The sequence below is a fragment of the Hyposmocoma kahamanoa genome, unplaced genomic scaffold, assembly GCF_003589595.1.
Source record: "Hyposmocoma kahamanoa isolate Upper Pololo Valley unplaced genomic scaffold, ASM358959v1 210, whole genome shotgun sequence".
NCBI classification, from domain to species: Eukaryota; Metazoa; Arthropoda; class Insecta; order Lepidoptera; family Cosmopterigidae; genus Hyposmocoma; species Hyposmocoma kahamanoa.
The window spans coordinates 1,367,423-1,387,619 of record NW_020653731.1 but is presented as its reverse complement, the minus strand read 5'-3'; the positions used below and the strand labels follow the sequence as shown (position 1 = coordinate 1,387,619).

General features: G+C 33.9%; 2 protein-coding genes across 2 annotated transcripts in view; both read left to right on the top strand.

Moving 5' to 3' along the window:
• The first annotated feature begins 256 nt into the window (after positions 1–256).
• On the top strand, positions 257–12,401 carry LOC113227447. Its single transcript, XM_026460373.1, has 12 exons — positions 257–310; positions 3,244–3,290; positions 3,824–3,982; positions 4,173–4,292; positions 5,343–5,480; positions 6,971–7,167; positions 7,268–7,416; positions 8,347–8,575; positions 9,812–9,961; positions 10,444–10,527; positions 11,041–11,164; positions 12,087–12,401. Exons 1-12 carry the CDS (start codon positions 257–259, stop codon positions 12,253–12,255), a joined length of 1,620 nt encoding a protein of 539 aa, XP_026316158.1. The 3' UTR covers positions 12,256–12,401.
• A 1,583-nt stretch (positions 12,402–13,984) lies between these two features.
• Positions 13,985–20,197, top strand: part of LOC113227335 — a 14,686-nt gene continuing 8,473 nt past the window's right edge. The window contains exons 1-4 of the mRNA XM_026460228.1: positions 13,985–14,056; positions 15,258–15,419; positions 17,384–17,503; positions 19,263–19,400. Coding sequence (XP_026316013.1) covers positions 14,010–14,056; positions 15,258–15,419; positions 17,384–17,503; positions 19,263–19,400 — 467 coding nt within the window. The 5' untranslated portion in view covers positions 13,985–14,009. The remainder of the gene's footprint in view (positions 14,057–15,257; positions 15,420–17,383; positions 17,504–19,262; positions 19,401–20,197) is intronic.

Genomic DNA, 20,197 nt, shown 5'->3' with positions numbered 1-20,197 from the left:
ACTTAAATAACATATATTTATAAATATTGTTTTGCTGTTTTGTTTTACATTCTCAACTGAGTACTCCCGTAGTCCAACTTACCAACACCGGTTAATGTCCTATTAGAGCTTAGCGAAAATTTTTTTTTTTGTTTCGTTTTTTTTTCTTTCAACTGTGACATTGGCAAAATCATCAGTTCTCATATTGATGGAGCCATAAAAATAAAAAGTGAAGTGACTTGAACAACTACATTTTCATAAAAAATTATTATATAAAATGCAATTATTCAAACTATTTCCAGTTGTTTGCATTTTGTACCGCCAAGTGTCTGTAAGTTTATTTAGTTAATAGGTACCTATACAACTTTTCATTACTTTTCAATTACAATTTATTATTTATAGCTAAAGTAGATATCCAAGCTTGACATTTTGGGCCTTTGGTACTTGTTAATCGTAAGCACAGCCGGCAAGTTCAATTTAAATCTTTAGTGTAAATTTAATGCTCTTTACGAATTACATATTTTTTGTGGGTAATGCCATGTAAATATTTGTTTTATTAATTTTAATATGCACTAATATTTAAGATTACAAAACCACGTCATACATTGAGTCTTAAAAAAAGGCTAAATTTAATAATATTCAAAAAAAGAATCATGAGCAATCAAGTAAATGGTGTTGGTAATTCCGCTTATGTCCATAACAGATATGAGGGGTATAGAAACAAAGTGGACTCTGTCCTAGAGAATCTAAATCGAGAATACGAGATCTTTTCATTTCAACATCTTCTTGCCATCTATTAGTCACAAAAATTTACTGGCTGTTGGATGGTATTACAATTTACAAAATTAAACAAAAGTGAACCAAAAACAAATGGTAATATTCTAATAAAAAAAAATATGATGGACACCAACAAATTTGCTTCTAATGAGTGGATGTTATCGTCTTTGCATCTCAACCGAGGGAATATGGCAATTTTCTTAAAGTTGACAGTAGTGTAAAAGACCTAAATTTGTATCAGCCAAAATGAAAATCTTAACAAAAGAAAACTATCGAACCATGCTTGTTTATTTTATATACCAAGTATAAGTATGTATCATAATTAACATATGAACTGAGATATTAATTTATATTTTCCATCAAATTATGTTGTTATGTTGACATGGTGGAAACGAGCAGCAGTCTTTTCAGTGCATATATGTAAACATGTAGTCCAAAACAAAAACTGCATTTAAAAAGCAAACTTTTCTCTATGTAAAAAAAATGTAGTTGACTATAATATTTTAAACTTACTACCAGATTCATCAAAAGTTATTTTTACTGTACAATGTATTGAAAATGTGGTCTAGTTCAAAACTCACATTTTTGCTTTTTTGTGGGTGCTCTTCCATGTTTCTGGATCACGACTATGTTACCTAGAACATCTTGAACAAACTGGTTGCATATTTTCTTCCATTTTCAAATGATTAAATAGAAAAAAAAAGGAAATGTAAATGTCCATGTAAGACAGCCATTAAATTTTAACTAATTACTTGTTATTACTTAAGGTAAGGTTATTACTTTGTGTGCACTCCGCATATTGGTTTGGTGCAGCAAACGAACAACTAGCAAGCTACAGGTGAAGACTGAAAATCAGCAATGCTGTCTTTAACCTTTCTGTCCACATGACTTTTTTTTCCTAATAGTTTTTCAACTATTGTGTTTCTTACGTTTTGTGGAGAAATAAATACCTTTTTATTTTATTTTTAATAACAATAAAACTTTCAAATGTAATCTTACAAAAAGTTTACAACCGCCATATTGAATCTATGAAGTAAATCGCGCTGTGATTGGTTGAAATGGACAATATCGTTTTTGTTTCTGATCCAATCATAGACATTGTCAAGTTTGCACCTTACCCCCGTTTTTCGGAGAATCTACGTCTCCAAATTAGTAATTTTTTATTTTTTTCTCCGAATTAGTTAGTTAACTGAAATTACCGCCTTGAAGCAATAGACGAAACAAACAAACGACATTCATAGTTTTAAAAAAGTAAATTTTGCTTCTTTATCCCTCATATTATAAAAACACACTATTTTCATGTAGGTACGTGTTTTAATTTTAATGGCCACTAATATATGAGATTACAATACATAGTCACATCATATGCTACAGTCTTAAAAAAACCTAAATTTAACACTTTTTATAATTAGTCTTTTTATAATTCTGCTCTGTTGTCGAAGCTCCGTACATTGTCTATCCAACTCTATTTCTCTATCTCTATTTTACAAATCTGTTACTAAAGAATTTTGGCTGATACATTATAAAATAAAATTTTTAAATCTTACTTTGAATGTAATTTGTAAGTTCTCTGAAATTTTGTAATTTAAGTTATTTAATTAGGTACCTATTATACCGTATCGATACCAGCAATTAAAACTACGTTAATTTAAAAATTGCAACTTTTCACCATAGCCTATGAAAGGGAAACTTGCGATAACTTTTTAATTTTCTAACATATATTATAGGTACTTAAAATGTCTATTTATTTCTACAAGTTATTCATCATTGATTATAAAAATATATTACTTTTTATATTATTTTTTTATTTAGTTTAGATTAGCTGAATAATTTGGCATTAAAAAAACAAAATTGACAAAAGTCGGGTTAGCATAGTGTTAATTACTGGTGTTGATTACATGTAGACTTATTAATTATTTTTATTTACATAGATTAAATATTTCCTTTATTACATTTTTCATGTCATTCTTTAATGTTATGCATTCTGCGACCTGTGATGGTCCTTGAGTGTAGAGGCTGAAATGTTTCATTTTAATTATTTACTTAATGTGTAGTGTTTTCTGTGTGCGGTATACTAATAAATAAATACGTAAATGTTTTTTTTAATTTACACTCTTCACAATATAAGAAACACTAATAGGTCTTTCCATAATTTCCTCCTTATTCAAAATGATACAAACTTTTGATTAACACATCTTATGGCTGCTAGGTATTTTCTGCTACCCACAGCGGTAGCGAATAACGCGTATATTTGTAGCTGTACAGACAGGTCTTTATTCTCAATTTTCCTCATTGATTCAAAGGTGATTCGAAGGTGAATGGAATGAGGAAAACTTTTAAGGACAGCCAAAAACAGGGTATAGTTATTATAATAAGTACCTATATATCTATACCTAATATATTTGTAAAAAATTTTGTTTGCGTTTTTTATTTTGGTTTTTAATTTAATCGACTACAAATTAATTAAAAAAGTAAAATTTTTTACAGGCAATATCGCAAAACATGTTTCTTTTCGAGTCCCAACATGTCTCTTGGTAAGTACCTACAGATTAACAATGCCTATACCTACAGATTAAAAATGTTCACCGCCTCCGTGGCCGAACGGACGATCACCATGCCGGATTGCCACGCAGAGGTCCCAGGTTCGATTCCCAGGCCGAGAGAAATATTTGTATGGCTACATTTATTTATCTCGTGAGTTTGGGTGTAATTCGTGGTTGTCTATGTGTGTGTCCATGGCACCTGCGACACAATGTTTCCCTAGAGTTGAATTGAGTTGAAGGCTATGTTGAATGTGTGCGTTATTATTATATGTTATTATTATAATGTAATATACATATTATAGTAATATGTAATATATATAATATATTGTACCTACTCAACGAAGAGAAATCGGAAATTGTTGCTTCTTATTTTTATATTTTAATAAAATCAAAATTGTAAAATTAATTTAGATTTAGATACAGAGATTTTTTTAATTTTATTTTGTGTATTTTTTGTTTTCAATCACTCTAATCATCAAACTAATTTTCGGGTTCTAATATTAATAGGTGTTTATAATTCCCAGGTATAAACCAAACTGGCCTCTCTTAAACATGACCAAGGAGACCAGGGATCTCCTTCTTCAATGCAAAGAAGTTCCGAATGAAGAATTATCGGATGATGTTGATCTAATCATCAGGAGAAGTAGTGAATTTCCCGTGAAGTTCCCAATCGAATCTGTCAGGTGACTTACTCCCTTCATAGATATATATATAAAAATATATTAAACGATTATCAAGTTAAACTGTGGAAAACAAACCCGTAAATAGTGACAATCAGTTAAACTCTATTTTTTTAAACAAATATTTTATTCAGGGATTCACTTTAATTATCTCTGATTCTTTTGCTTTTTTATAACATATTTATATTTGTAGATTAAAACAGCTCAAAGAAACAATTGCAATAGATAAGTTAAAGATGAATATAGTGTCTACCTACCCTATTATACATGAGAGAGTTTTACTGCTGATGGCACATTTCCTTGTTTACAAGAGGTGAGTTGTACTGCCTATTCTTTTCATAATCATTTTTGTAAAAAAAAAACTCCCGAATCGAAGCATACTACGATATGTAACCAATTATAAATATTTCTATTCCTGACAACAAAATTCTGAAGAATACTCGTTTTAATCAAACAATGCCCAAAAAAGAGCTTGTGAAGCGCGACGCCCACTGACGGGTCGGCTCGGCAGGGAATACTTCGGCACCCCTACATGTCAGCGCATAATGACAGCAATTAGCCGCTGTGTTCGTAAACATGCCGCAATATCCCTAGTCAGACGCGATGTCTTGAAGCATACCGAAGCATCCTTAGGCATGCCGATGCGTATCGTGCGTAGCTCCTCTTGCCCCGCATAATCTGTCGAAGTATTTCCAAGTTTGCTGAGGCATTCCAGCCAGAGGCGGCCGTCTCGGTATCCCTAAGCATGCCGTAACCCAGTTTTTGTAGCTATGCCCATTATCATTGAAATTTCAACTAGAATCTCATACTCATTATTTTTACCCTGTCTTTTTAAAATTGTTTTTGTATAAATGTTTTGTAAAAAATGTCTTCCGAACGGGGAGACTTTTGGCGACACTGGATTATGTAATTATAGGGCAATAAGTGGGTGTAGAATGCGCTAGAAAATTGGTTACAGTCGTTTTTACAGCGCTTAACGCGTGTTTTAAAATATTTTTAACTGACTTCAAAAAAGATCAGGTTTTTAATTTAATTGTATGTTCTTTTTGTATGTTATGTTCTGCGATATCTCCGGCATTTGTGAACCGATTTTGATGATTCTTAAAAAAATAAAAATTCCACCTCTGAGGGTGGCAAAGTAGGGGATGAATCCGATTTTGAGCACTTTCCAGTAACAGATGAGGCAAATGGATGTAATTCCACAAACTTTTGAAGTCAGTTTTTTTAGTACTCTTTACCGAGATTATTAAGGGCTGAGTAATTTCTACAACCTTGAATTTTTTTATTATTATTATTTTATTATATAGTGTTGTCGTGGCTACGTTCGGATTTTGTTTTAATTTAGAAATATATATATTTTCAGAGAATACGGCTCGAGTATTGAAAAGGCGTTGTATAAAGACATGTCAGTGGCCGATTTGGTTGACAGGATACTAAAAAAGCGAGCGGTCGTTTTCATGAATTCAAGTGATGATTATCTACTACTTTCTGGGCAGCATGGGTAAATGCAACATATACATATAAGACATTTAATTAAACACTACGATAATCAAGTTTTATTCTTATGGCCATTCCGGCTCACAATTATTATATAGATTTTATGTGTAGCGTTTTTTGCGGTACTTTATCGGTTAACGCTGTAGCTTATACAATCGACCTCATTGCGTCTATGAGTATAAATATAGTGGCAATTTTTATTTTATTGCTAGTTGTAAGGGTCCAATTGAAGTTGGAAAAACATTTAAAAGTGTGGTCATACTATGACCTTACTGAAGGACTTGAATGAAGAATGTAGCCATAGAACAATAAATACTGTAGAAGTGGTTAGTTAGCGTCTGACGCGTGCCAACTATAGGTCTCGAAAGACCTATTTGAGCTGAGTTCGCCATTTTTGCTTTGTGTGGTATGGTTGCGTCATTCTTTCGTGCAAATTCTCTAAAATTGTAGAATAATGCCTTATTGTGCTGTTTTGGAGTGCAAAAATGATAGCTGCACCAAAAACCTTACCCGTAGTAGTATTTCAAACAATCGGTAAGTCATTTTATTAAATTTTCAATTTTCTAATATTTTTTTCTAATTTCTTGGCACTATGGCGTCCAGTCTTTGGCCATATGCAATTTCGATAGAGTTGCCAATTTTTGATAATTTTTCCAAATAAATCTTTTCTTCCTTCTTGATACTTCTTATCTATTCGATCAGATGTTAATCATTCGTCGCAGTTCAGCTACTGGCCGCAAGATGGCAGAATGTTGAATAAAATTTCAAAACGTCGTAATTTGCAATAAAGATATTGAACTTTCAACGATATAGCGACTGGGTAAAGTTTTAATTATATTAATTTTCCAGAATTTGTTACATCTTTTTAAATTAGAAACGATGACCAATCATTACCAAGATTTCATAGTGTTTATCATTTTGTTTGTGTGCGTTATGCCGATATCGGTTCCGATAGTAATCGAGGCTTATCAAAGTCAAATAATCATTTATTCCATTGAAAACGTCACATTTAAGCTAATGCTTTCATACATATTTATCTAACACGTAGAATTCAATTTTATAATATGACTTTTCAATCAAAATATTTTTAATGTAGTTTTTAAATTTAGGAAATGATAACCTTAATATATGCTCCGAAATCTTATTGTAAAAACGTATACAGTTCCCCATAAAAGGGTCGTTTACCTTGGTTAAACGAAATCGTGGTACCATGAGTTTGGACTTAGCTCTAAGGGTAATATTATGAATATCTTCTTTCTTATTGAAATTATGTATATTTTTACTAGTGGTATCAGATTAGGCGATTTTTCGCCATTTGGGCTACTTCGAGGGGTCGTGCGGCGACAAAAAAAGTTATCGGCGACTCGGCGATATTTAGGCTATTTAATAAAATGTCTGGGGAATTACAAACTTGATTGGGGATTTTATGGGGAATGGAGTTGTAAAACAACTCATTTGGGGTTAATACATGTAGTTTTAAAATATGATTCATAGCAACGGCGGCTGGGAAGCTGTCGGTACAGAAGCAGAAACATATCCTCTAAAACTAGAAAACTGCCTGAGCTACGATGAAATGAAACTGTCTTCGATGGTGTATGTAAGTGGGCATACAGCATGCATTAATGATGGAAATAGGCATAACGGGGGGCAAGTCAGTGACGAAGATGTGGAAACCGACGCTGTTATCATTGGTGGGTGTGTGTTTTTGTTTATAACAATGAAGTGTTCCGAAAGCCATTAAAATTTTTATTGAATATAAAGGGTCATTATAATTGCAACTGTCATTTGTAGGCATTGTTGGACCAAGATTTGAACGCGAAGACCGCATGGAATACGAGGATATATTAATAACTGAGAAACAGAACACGGCTGAAAATGGATATGACGAAAGCCAGGACATAAGGAGTAAGTGGCGACAAATGTGGGCCGAGTTTTATCAGGTAGTTATTAATTTTTTGCAAAAAGTTAATGTATTTATGTAAATAAATACTATTGTTACGTACTTGTCCTTAAACTACTGAATTACCTATATCAGAGTTCTGACTAAAGCTAGGTTGCCAAGACCTCGATTTTTGTCAGGGTAGTCGAACTGAGCATTAGTATGAAATTATCTGATTCTTTTCTGAAGTTGGTTATACTGAGAACCAAATCCTTAAACTGTCACTGATGATGCTCAGACATCGAGTATGTAACCAGAAATAATAATAATAACATAATAATAACGCACACACTCAACATATAATACAGATAATAATACAGACGAAGTGTCATTTAATATGTTTGAAAACTATTCTGCCAAATTATGAATTCGAAACAATTGACGGCAGTCGTCAATTGTTTCACTTCAAATCGACCAGTTTATGAGGTTTGCTATAATGGGCGAAAATTGAAAAATTACACTTTTAATATTTAATTACTCACACGCAAAATAGGCGCTTTGACGTCGAGTTGCGGACACCAGCCCGTTACACCAAGTACCAAGTTTAATTACCGATGAAATGTGCTTCCGTTTGTTTTGTAATTAGATGTTTTGCAGTTTTTCCCACACCACCGAATGGAACAGCCCCCCAATTGTTAGAGATATTACCTTTATTGCAATAACCACAGAATATTTTTGGAATATACGGAAACGTACGTATACACAGGTCAGTTGTTGGCGCTGTACTATTTCAGCTTTCTAATTTGTGATTTCAGCGCAAACGAAAGTTGATATTTTGTAAATATATAAGATAAGTTATATAAGACCCATTTGCCTGATGAGTTGCCAGGGATGGATGGCCCTTATTTCGTCTCTATTTCTGGTTATATACTCGGCGTGCTCAGATTACTTATCATATATATATCAAAGTCTTTCGTTTTTTTTCTTTCAGGTTCATAGTCAAACCTATACCAACTTAAAATCATCAGTCAATATTCCCAACAATCAAACTCCAGAGCAACGTTATCAAGACCGATACGTTAATTTAAATCGTATTGGCGTATTTGATAATGAAGTTTATTACAAAAGATTGAGTGTGACAGCTGAGTGCGTTTTATTGGAAGCCAATGCTAGGGCTGAAACAGCAGGAAAAGATGCTTTTGTTAATGTTATTGGTGCTGGTAAGAACCTTTTATCACACAATTAATGGTACATTGTGAAGTAAGGTACGGTAAGAAATTACCAACGAGGTTCTATTAGAAGCCTGAAGCCAAAGGCTGAGGGCTTTAATAATTCGAGTTTTGTATTTTTTCCGTGATACAAATAGTTTTTAATTTTTTTATTTCCGAGGAAATAAATACAATATCAATATGGTTGACAACACAACAATTATGGATGTGGCTAATGGCAGTTTTTTTAAATTCTTCCATAGATAATACAACTCAAATATTTTTACAGAAAATAATTAAAATCAATTGTAAGAAAAATCTTAATAATAAGTATTGAAGTAGTATGTGGCTGAATTGCAATTAAATTTCTGGTTAAATAACATTTTAAACGAATGTTTTTACTTTGAACTTAGATAACATCCTTGCTTGAACTACCACTTGTAGTACCTACAGATTAACAATGCCTATACCTACAGATAAAAAATGTTCACTGCCTTCGTTGCTGAACGACTGCCATGCCGGTCTACCACGCAGAGGTCCCAGCCTCGATTCCCGGGCCGGGAGAAATATTTGTATGGCCTACATTTATTTCTCTCGTGAGTTTTGGTATAATTTGTGGTTGTCTATATGTGTATCCATGGCACCCGCGACACAGGGTTTCTCTAGTGCGGGGCTATGTTGAGTGTGTGCGATATAATTATTGAACATGAACCTGACCTATGGAAGGACCTATGTCGTGCTACAAATTAAAAAAAAAAGCTCCTTACCGACCATGACTATAATGGAAAGAAATAAGGCTTGTGGGTTTTATTTGGGATATTATAGTCAAGTTAATCACTATGCAATCATTGTACTATTTACGAGGAAATATGATGAAAGACATGTACTGCCCTCCTTGTCATAAGAAACGTTTTTGTATTTCGGTAATTTTCGAAATGTTGGCACTGAAAGTTTTATTGTCGCCTAAAAAAAATTCTAATTACTTTCATTTTGCTTAACAATAAAACGGAAACTAAATAAGATATTAAAAAACCGCCTATAGGGGCTTGTAGATCTAGTTTCGCTGATTCCAGATACGTTTATAACTCAATTTCGCTAAAAATATCGATTACGTCAGTTATGATAAGGAGGGCAGTATAACTGACCTATCGTTTGTCAGTTTCTCTTCTGATTCAAGTAATAAGACGATCAATTTATTCACGTACCTTTAATCTAATATGCAGATTCAACTTATTTAATAATCCTCAGGTCTCGGAGTGTGGAAGGTATCGCCCCATCAGGTAGACGTATTCGTGTTAACTTTCTTGGAGCGCACTCGGGTGTTTTTGGAAAAGGGCTTGCTCAACCACGTGGCGGATGTAAATTTCGCTTATATTAGGCCTTCCAAGTTTATTTTGGGTAAATACCATAAGTACTAGCCTTACTAACTATTCGCCAGGCACGAGGGCATTTTTACTAAAACAGAACAACCGTGATTTCTGGATATCTTTTTTTTATAATATCAAGTGACGGGAAAAGCAAAATCGTGCGCCTGATGGCAAGCTACACGCCTGTCCATGACAGATGCAGTGCCACTCAGAGCTTTAAATCGCAAAGATCTGAAGGGCACTTCCACTGCGCCCGTCACCCTGAGACATAAGTTGACAAGTCCCAAGTGCCTGTAATTTCACCAGCACCCTTAACCTTCAAAACCGGAACATAGTAATGCTGACATTACTGCTTGGCGGCAGAAATAGGTAACGTGGCAGTACTACCCTGGACCAATTCTTTCACAAGAAGCTGTACTGCTAATCCGCCGTCAAAATAAAATAACTCTGCGGCGAGTCGTAGGGCGACTAATTGATTTTTTTTAAGAAATTAATTGTTACTTAATTTCGTAGCTCTGTTTACGGATAAAAGGGGTAACGAACACGAACCAGTGACCGTGCAGAAGTTGTTCTTACAATGGAAAACACATCCCAGAGGTACAAATTTTACCTTATAACGTCATATACGGCAACAACTGCTTAACTTAAATTTCTTAAAGTTACAATTCACCATTCAAAAATTAATCATTTGTATTTTGAATATTATTAACCTAATATTGGAAGGAATATTTATGGTGAATGAATGATAGTGCAGAGTACTAAAAAACCGACCTCAAAAGTCATTTATCCCCTAGTTTGCCACCCCTAGAGGTGAAATATTTTCTTGAAACTTAAATGGGACCACTTCGGAGGTACCCTCTTTCCAACAAAAAAGAATCATCAAAATAGGTTCACAAATCATTATCGCGTAACAATCATACAAAAAAACACTCAGTCGAATTGAAATCCTCCATTTTTGAAGTCGGTTAAAAAGACGAATGGGGACTATTTTTAAAATCACCATTTTTCATGTCAGCAGTTTCAGAATAATATGCATTATCTTCAATAATAATATGTTTGAAATTATATACATTATTAGTAAATACTTGAAATGTTCTCAACAAAACACAGGTGGTATAAACGTGCAGCTGGCGAAAAGAGAACCTTCGTCAAAATTAACGGGCGAGCATGAAGGAAAGTTACTTGTTATGACTTACCCATGGGACGGTAATGCGCATCCCGGTAATGAATTTTGGTAAGTCCCGCATTTTTGTCAATCTTGGTGGTTTTTATTGCTTTTTTTTTATGATATCAAGCGACGGGACGAACAAGTTGTGCGCCTGATGGTAAGCTACACGCCTGTACATGGCAGTTGCAGTGCCACTCAGAGCTTCAAATCATAAAGATCTGTGTTCCACTGCGCTCGTCACCCTGAGACATAAGTTGATAAGTCCTATGTGCCTGTAATTTCACTAGGGTGCTGACCCTTACCCTTCAAAACCGGAACACAGTAATGCTGACATTACTGCTTGGCGGCAGAATTAAGTAAGGTGGCAGCTACCCTGGACAAACTCTTTCACAAGGAGCTCTGCTACTAAAACTATTCCAACAGTGGCCCAACCGTTAGCACTCTGCGCGCTAGATCAGAGTCCACGCAATTTCGGTAACGAAATTTTCCTAAATCCATCCTGTAAGGCTAAAAAGACCGTTTTGGCAGAATAATAATATGATTAATTGACAATTCATATTACGATACACTATAATACAATTCGTATAACGCAATTTATCTATTTGAGTGTTCTATGGAGAGTCAAATAGATGAATTGCGTTTTTTGTTTGTTTGAAAATTCATAATATGAATGTCAATTAATCATATGATTCTGTCAATCCGGCCCTTTTAGGCCCCCGGGTCTGTGTGTGCTGTGCAGTATATTTGGAGGTAAATTCATTACTCTACGACTCAGTACTGGGACTTTTCTAGTTTGAGACAAGGTGATTGTCAGTTGTATTATTTTCATTACTATTTTTGTTTCGTTTATTTTACGTTGCGACGATTTATTTATAAATTACTTAATAAAAAAACGAAGCGATGAAAGTAAACACTATAAAAGTGTCCCAGCGACATTGCGGAGGAGACGTTAAGATCTGAATGTAGCATCATCTTTTTTTTTGTACAGGTTGGGCAGTCTTGACGGCTCCGGTGATCCTGCTGCCGCATCATCTACACAAGTGGCCGAGCTTCACAACGCTCATATCAACCCCGCTGTAAACGGCAATAATACTAAAATTGCAGGCCATAATGGAGTTACGTCCATTTCAAACTATTGCGCTACACAAATAAATTAAAAATAATATTGTAAATGATATTACTCGCAGTAATTATAAGTTAAATAATGCGAACAATAAAAAAGGTCTTTAAAAACCAAAAATAAAGGTCTGCCACAAACATATGGAAAAATTCGTAACGTCTGCTGGTTCGTTCCGTGGCTTAATGGGCAGAGCATCTGCCACGGATTCAGCCATTTTGAATTATCTTTTCTTATTCTTTGTTACAAAAAAATATTTGAATATCGTGGTAGTAAACATCGTGACATTCAATAAACTTAAAAATTACAATAAAAATAGCCTTACAGTTTCCAGATACTTGAATGTAAAGTTTAGTTTAGGCGACTCAATAGTCGCAATAGCAGCGACTGTGTCGATTTCATATTAATTGCATAATAAAAATATATTCGCTACTTGTTGCCGGTTGCTTGTATCTAACACAAGGTACATGTTTTCGCAGCACCTTATGATGTAAATGAAATAATAGCGAACAAACTAAATTAGTTATAACTTTCAAGAGCACGTCACGGTTGACACTTAAGATTGAAATTCAACTCTATAAAACGCACATCAAAGTTCTACAAAAACAACTGCGACTACGATGATATCCTAAAGCAATGATATTATACTGTCCTGAAGTGTCAATAAGAGAAAATATTTATTTGGAAGAATTATCAAAAATGCAACCCAATTGAAATTACATATAGCCAATGGCTTAGTGCCAAAAAATAAGAAAAAAACGCTTACGATAAAAGCGGTCTAAATACCCAAAGAGCTAGCTAGATGTGCTTTTGAATACACAAAAAAGAATTGATATATTTTTAAGTACTAAATGTTAGCGACTTATTTTTACAGCCTTTGCCGTAAAAAGCACTATTTTTTAAGACAACGTAATAAATTTAAAAACTACGTCTTACTACTTTTTAAATATTTAGGTAACAAATAAGTTATCATAGGTAATAAATAAAGTTTTCCAAAAATGACTGTGCTACTATTTTTATAGTCAAACAGCTGTGATGTTATAGCCTTTTTTTATTATTACCTGTATAATATTTTTAAATAAAGTATAATAATTACTTATTAATAATTGGTTTTAATTTTTAATTCTACGCATTTTGAATTGAGCGATAGGTAAAAGTTTCTTCATTAACAGATTACGTTAAATTTAATTTTATTAAAACTCAACATTTGTTTAATTCGTGTGTAGCTAATGATCCTTTCCATAGTCTAAGGTAATGACTCCTTTTTCCTGTCTATGGTAATGACCGGTATCACAAACTAAATACAAACCGGTATAAACTTTTGGCCGAGCTGTACTTCTATTGACGCATAGTTGTAAGATGTCATTCCGTAAGTAGTTATTCAATTCATAAGTGAAAAGAAACGTATCTCGTCAGCTGTCAAATGCAGTATTGTAATTTGTAGATTCGTACATAATCGTAATGGACAAATTATTTTGAACTAATAATTCAGTTTCCCTATCAACTTTTGAATTGAGTTATTACAGTTACAATTCCTGCAGTAAGTGGTACTTCAAGTATCTAGTTTAAATTGTTGTGCTAGAATTTTTGTCTAGTCCATTTTCTTCATTATTCCGATTTTATCACTGGATGAGATCATCGTAACTACATTTCTCGCAATAAGTATACATACAAGTGCCTTTTCTACATTTACATCCAATTGTAATATAATTTGTACCGTTTTTTACTTTAATTTGCTTGTGGGAGCGTAGTGTTTACCGCAATCTCCTCCGTATTGCGCATTTCTTGCAGACGATGTCTCAGAACATGGATATTCTGCGGCATTTCCAAAATTTGTCCTGGTAAGCATCATTATTCATTGTTTATTTTGTACATAAATTTTGTGTGGTTTATTTGATACAAATTACTCTAAATATATTCAAATATTATTGCAATTGACACTTTTCAATGCAAATATCTCATGTCTTAGAATAACAAAAACTAGAGTTTGCATAAAAGTGTATTGTGAATAGTAAAAGAGCTTCACCTATATCATAGTTTCCCAAAGTGGTCCTTACCACCCCCTAGTGAGCGCTGAAGAGTCCTAGAGGGACGGGGCCTCGAATGCAGTTAATGCTGTCCAAGGAGTGCTACCGCATTTGAAAAAAATGAATGAATTATCAATATAATAAACTACATTATATATATGTAGCACTAAGTCCAAACTCATGCTACCACGTTTTTGTTTAACTAAGGTAAACAAGTCTTTTATAGGGAACTGTATATGTTTTTACAATAAGATTCCGGAGCATATATTGATATTACCATTTCCTAAGTTTAAAACTTATATCAAAAGTATTTTAATTGAAAAGTCATATTACAAAATTGCATATTGCATGTGAGATAAAGATGTATAGAAAGACAATGTGAATCTAGATTCCACACAAATATGATTCAAAATGTATATAGTGTTTGAGTTTATTTGAAAAGAGCAATTCCCAGAGTTTCTTGCTCGTTCTTCTCTGGTCAGCGTGGTGAAGGAGCAGTAGCTTAAAAAATGACACTTTCAAGTCTGAAAATTTTACCTATGGAATAAATGATTGTTTGACTTTGACTTTGACTATGTATAAGTTTTTCCTTGTCTTTTTTGTATTAAGTTAATATAAAAAATATGTGTAAATTATTTTTTGTGCTTTGTATTTCTATGTTATAAAAACTGATAGATATATTAAATTAACATGTTTCAAAACATTTTGCGAAGGTTAGTCTCTACTTTATTATGCAAGTAATAAAGTATTGAGCTCTTTGAGATTTAAGTTTGTAGTTAACTTCCCTTACGTAACTAACCTTAATTTCATCTTCAAAGCCAAAGTATCAAACAAAATGCAGTTGAACTGGAGTCATCATCATCATTGTTGACCTTTTCAACTCCGCTTCTAGGAAGGCCTATAAGTGCCAACTACTTTTGTAAAATATAATTTGTGGTTGCTATGAAATTTTACCCAAGTGTGCTGCATGAGAATTATTTAGTATTAAATTTATTATTACTTGAAAAAATTACAGGTGTAAACCCGACTGGTGCTTCCCTACTATGACTAAAGAGACAATTCAGATGCTCCATCAATGTATGAAAGAAGTAAATGAGGTGAATTTTATAGACAATGTGGATGAAATCATTAAACGGAGCAAAACTTTTCCTGTACCATTTCCTATTGAGTCTGTAAGGTATGTAACATAATTTTCTTTTTTTTTGTCACAAGGACTTTTTTTTGCCAGCCAAAATTAAAACAGTAGATACAGTCATAGTTTATAATTGCACAACTATGTAAAATTTACAATGGCCTTTGTTGTATCCAGGTTGATTGTATCATAATCATAACACGATTGACTGTCTTTACAACCTCAAAAATTTACAGATCCAATTTCGTATGGTTGGGTAGGTGCTGGTCCTAGAACTTAATAGGTTTACAATTGAACTTAGAGAGACAAAATGTTGTCAACTTCAACTGGTGGTAGTGGAAATGTTATAGACATTGTCTGCTGTTTCAACACCATTTTACTCAAACAACATTAAGGAAGGACTTCTTGAAAGCAGACTACACTGGTGCCACAATTCTAGACACTAATTCATATTGGTCTTATTTTAGAAAGCAAAGTAGTTATTGTTAATGCAATACCTATTTAGTGACCTACAACAAAATTTACTTGAAACTCTTTGATGGGGTAATTGTTAAATCGCAATTGTTTTTAAAAGGTACTCTAACCCCATCAGCGAACACGTTGCAAGTATCGTCACTTCATTATTCTCTAAAAGTAAACTCAAGACGGTTGTATATTATCCAGATGGTCAACTACAACTTGATTGCCGTCAACAGAACAGATATAATATACTTAGACTGTGAAAAAGCATTTGATAGAATTCCTATAAAAATTCTGGTAACCTATCACAAACTCGAATTTCTTTTCTCCGAATTTCATTATTCCGAAACTTTCTCGACTTGTTTTCATTAGTGCGATGACAGTTTTGGTATAAATTTGCAACACAGAAATGTCTTACAGCAGAAGTATTGTTTCTCCGAAAACCAATTATTAGAATAATTATTACACATACACATATTCTTTGGACAGAAGTTTGTTTGGTCTAATCATGTTTGTTATACTGTCTGTTTTCCATATAATTTAGATTGCTGAAAATTAGTTTCGACAACATTATTATTCTTAGATAAAATTGTACCGCCATGCAAGATAAAATTGTACCGCCATATAATTTTACCATGCAGCTCCAAAATTCTGGACTGTACTTTGCTGGTACACAGCAAGTCCACTTACGTAATTTTCGTCGTACCATTGTGCTATGTTTTTGCTGAAAAAAAAAAACGCAATTTTAATTTGTTTATTACCAGATATAAGTAACTTCTTCTTGCGAGATTGTTAGTAAATTACAAATAACCCTGTATGTTTTACAAGTGACAAAGTTGTTACAAAATTAGCACTACATACCTGTGGAAATAGCACTGAAGTGTTAGCCTGAGTATTGTGTGTCAGGGCCTTAGTACATATCAGGTTGATGAGAAACCATATGGTTTTACATCTATAAATATTAATAATTTAGCGGGATTTTTCACAGAGTAGGTACCTGTTTTGTGACGCCATCGAAAACCCACTACTCGACCCAAAAGCACGCAATTAATTTATATTAATAGTTATCGTCGATACCTCTAATGAACTTACAATTTCCAACTTCATTTTTAGACTTTATTTTGCCTTTTGTTTCTCTTTTCGAATTCGATTTTTTGTTTCTTTTTATTTTTTCACACAATTCGGGGGACATAATATACTCCCGGACACATAAATCGAGCCACCTTGCATTTTTATTCTTAAGGGGCAGAACACAAAAATATTGTTATTACCGAAGAAAGCAGTTTTTCCCGGTTTTATAAATTCTAACAACAAGGACTCATGGAAATGACGTTTAGTATACCAATTTCAAAATAGCTTAGTAGTTTTCGATCAATCAAGCATTGTTTAAGCTTAGTGAATAAATATGGCTGTTTACAAAAATAACAGAAAATGACCAAAAAATATGCTTGGCGCAGGGTTCATTGGAAGTATCGTTATAGTAATCACGGTAGTACTGAAAATGATAATGGGTTTAGATCTACTGTGATGTGTATTGATATGTTTTTCAGGTTAGAAAAGCTATTAGTAAGGAGACCTATAGAGAAGCTGAGTAAGAACATTGTTTCCACTTACCCACTTATACATGAGAGAGTAGTACTCTTGATGACGCACTTCCTGTTGTACAAAAGGTGAGAAATATATATACAGATCCATAGCGACTATTCGTGATGAATTGTTGTGGCATACAGTTAGAGGGTTCATTTGATGGGAAGTCGCTTGCGATTTTAAGGACGAACCTGTAAAATCACAAATGCTTTGTCAGCCATGAGATTTGTGAGTGCATTAATTCGTCTTTCCCTTCAATTCGTAAACCAATGTGATTGCCATATTATACAGTATACCATCTTAATATGTCTCGGCAATTTTCGGGTTTCCGAATGTACCCGAATACAAATTTCTATGTCTAGTAATTATTAGATTTGTCATCTGTAATAATTTTTCAGAACGAAATTGCCTTAACATTTTTAACAAAATACTCTGAGGGAAGTAACTTTTATAAGTCCTTATAGGTGGCGTTACAACAAAAAAAAAACAAATACAGATTCACTGGCTCGATTTCTAGCTCAGCTAGCAGAGCGGTAGCCACGTTGAGGCAACAATCACTGGTTTAAGTCCAACCAGGTCGAAAGAATTTACTTTTGTGTTTATTCGATCATTGTCATATCAAAATGCAGAGGTCCCGGGTTCGACTCTCGGGCCGGGAGAAATATTTGTATGGTCTTCATTTATTTCTCTCGTGAGTTTGGGTGTAATTTGTGAGTGTCTATGTGCAGTGGCGGATTTGCCCTAAGGCCCAGTAAGCCCGGGTGTAGGGCGGTCAGATTTTAGGAGCGGCTAAATGTAACAAAAATTCACTGATGACGAAAATTGACTCAGTTCCTAAATGTTATAAAAGTTCACGCATATTATGGCGGGCTGCACTGCACCGCATCGTATAACGATGATCTTCCTAAATAAGAAAGAAAGAAGAAAGAAAGAAAAATAGTTTATTTGGTAACCATAATACAAATAGAACGTAAAAACAAAAATTAAAATAACCTTATTATAACATTTACTTAAAATAAAACAGTATTATATTTAAGATGGCACCAAAAAGGTCTCCACTCAGCTTATTTGTAACGAGACGTAGGGAAACATCTCGTTACGCTGATTTTCAGTGAAGCCAACAATTTACAGTTAAACAAAAATAAAGTGGCTTCGACCAAGTAGAAAGAAAAATAGAGAATTTAATTTAAAAATGAAAATTCAATCTAAAAAAGGAGAAACTGCGAGTACGTGTAGAGTCTGTGTGAACGTGTATTGTGTGATCACTGTGTTACCATGTGTGTGTGGTTGTGATATTAGTGTCAGGACACTCAAATCACTTTCGTACATTTTATGTATAAAATATAGAGATATCTGTAATGTAGTGTGTAATCACTACATCACTACATATTATCTTTACCCCGTCTGTCTGTCTGTCTGATCGGGATAAATTAAAAAAACTACTGAACGGATTTTCATGCGGTTTCCACCAATATAGACAGATAAATAGACAGAGTGCAGCTATTATAGTTAACTAAATTTCTGAATCGATTTTGATAAAAATTGGCAATAAAGTAAATTCATTGTGTAGTCTACTAGTATATGATGAGTGCTGAGAAAGGGGCGGCTGGTACTGACTACATGGCTTGGGGCCTAGGGCGGCCAAGACTGCAAGTCCGCCACTGTCAATGTGTGTACATGGGACCCGCGATGCAGTGTTTTCCTAATGCGGGGCTATGTATTAGGAAAAAAATAACAAACTGGTGGAGTATTTTCAAAAGAAATACACAAATATCGTGGCATTAAAAAAAACATTACACCAACATATTCAATAAAAATATGTTAACAAAATTTTTCTTTCAGGGAATTCGGTTCCAGTATAGAGAAAGCGTTCTACAAGGACATGACAGTGCCAGAACTGGTGGATAGATTACTGAAGAAGCGAGCTGTCGCTTTTTTTGGCCGCTGGGATTATTACAAATTGCTCTCGGGAGAAGAGGAGTAAGTGTGAAAACAATAATAATAATATTGTGCCATGCAACCACACCTTCCCTTGTTTCATACTAGGGAAAAATAGGGGCACTTCCCAGAACACCCAGACCAGAAACTATACTAAAGATCATTTTCCAAATTGGTCTTACTGGAAATCGAACCCGAGACAAATAAGCCGTTGTGTCATCGAGGTCGTCATTAAAAACGTTTGTATACGAAATTTCTCAGACCCATCAGTTATATTTGTCTGGTATATTTTTAGCCATTAGAGATGAACCTCATTTGTTAGTATGCGTGATGCTACAGCGTGCTAACGAGTTCTTATATAGAACGCACTTAGTATGGATACTGTAAAGTGTTGGGTTATGGAAAATATACCATTTTGAAAAAATCGTATTAGAAAATAAAACATTTTTCTTAATCGTATGTTTCCACATTTGACAGTGACACCTGTCAAAAGTTGAAGATACTGAACTCTATCATTTCTAAAAATAAATATTATTATTTCCATAATGCTTAAACGTTTGCGTTCTTGATCAATATTAGCTGACAGTGACAACATGCATCAAAACTGACACTGGCCCAAGCCTTATATTGGCCGCCATTATGAAAATAATAATAACTCTATATTGAGAATTTGTGAAAATAAGCCAAGCAGGGCTTTGAAAATTACATTTAGCAATATTTATACGACTTGGACGCATATGTATAGGACTGGCGTGATTTTGCGTCAAACAGGGAACTGTGGAAGTCGAGAGGAGAGGCTTTTGCGCGACAGTGGGACTTGTAAGCTAATTTAAAAAAAA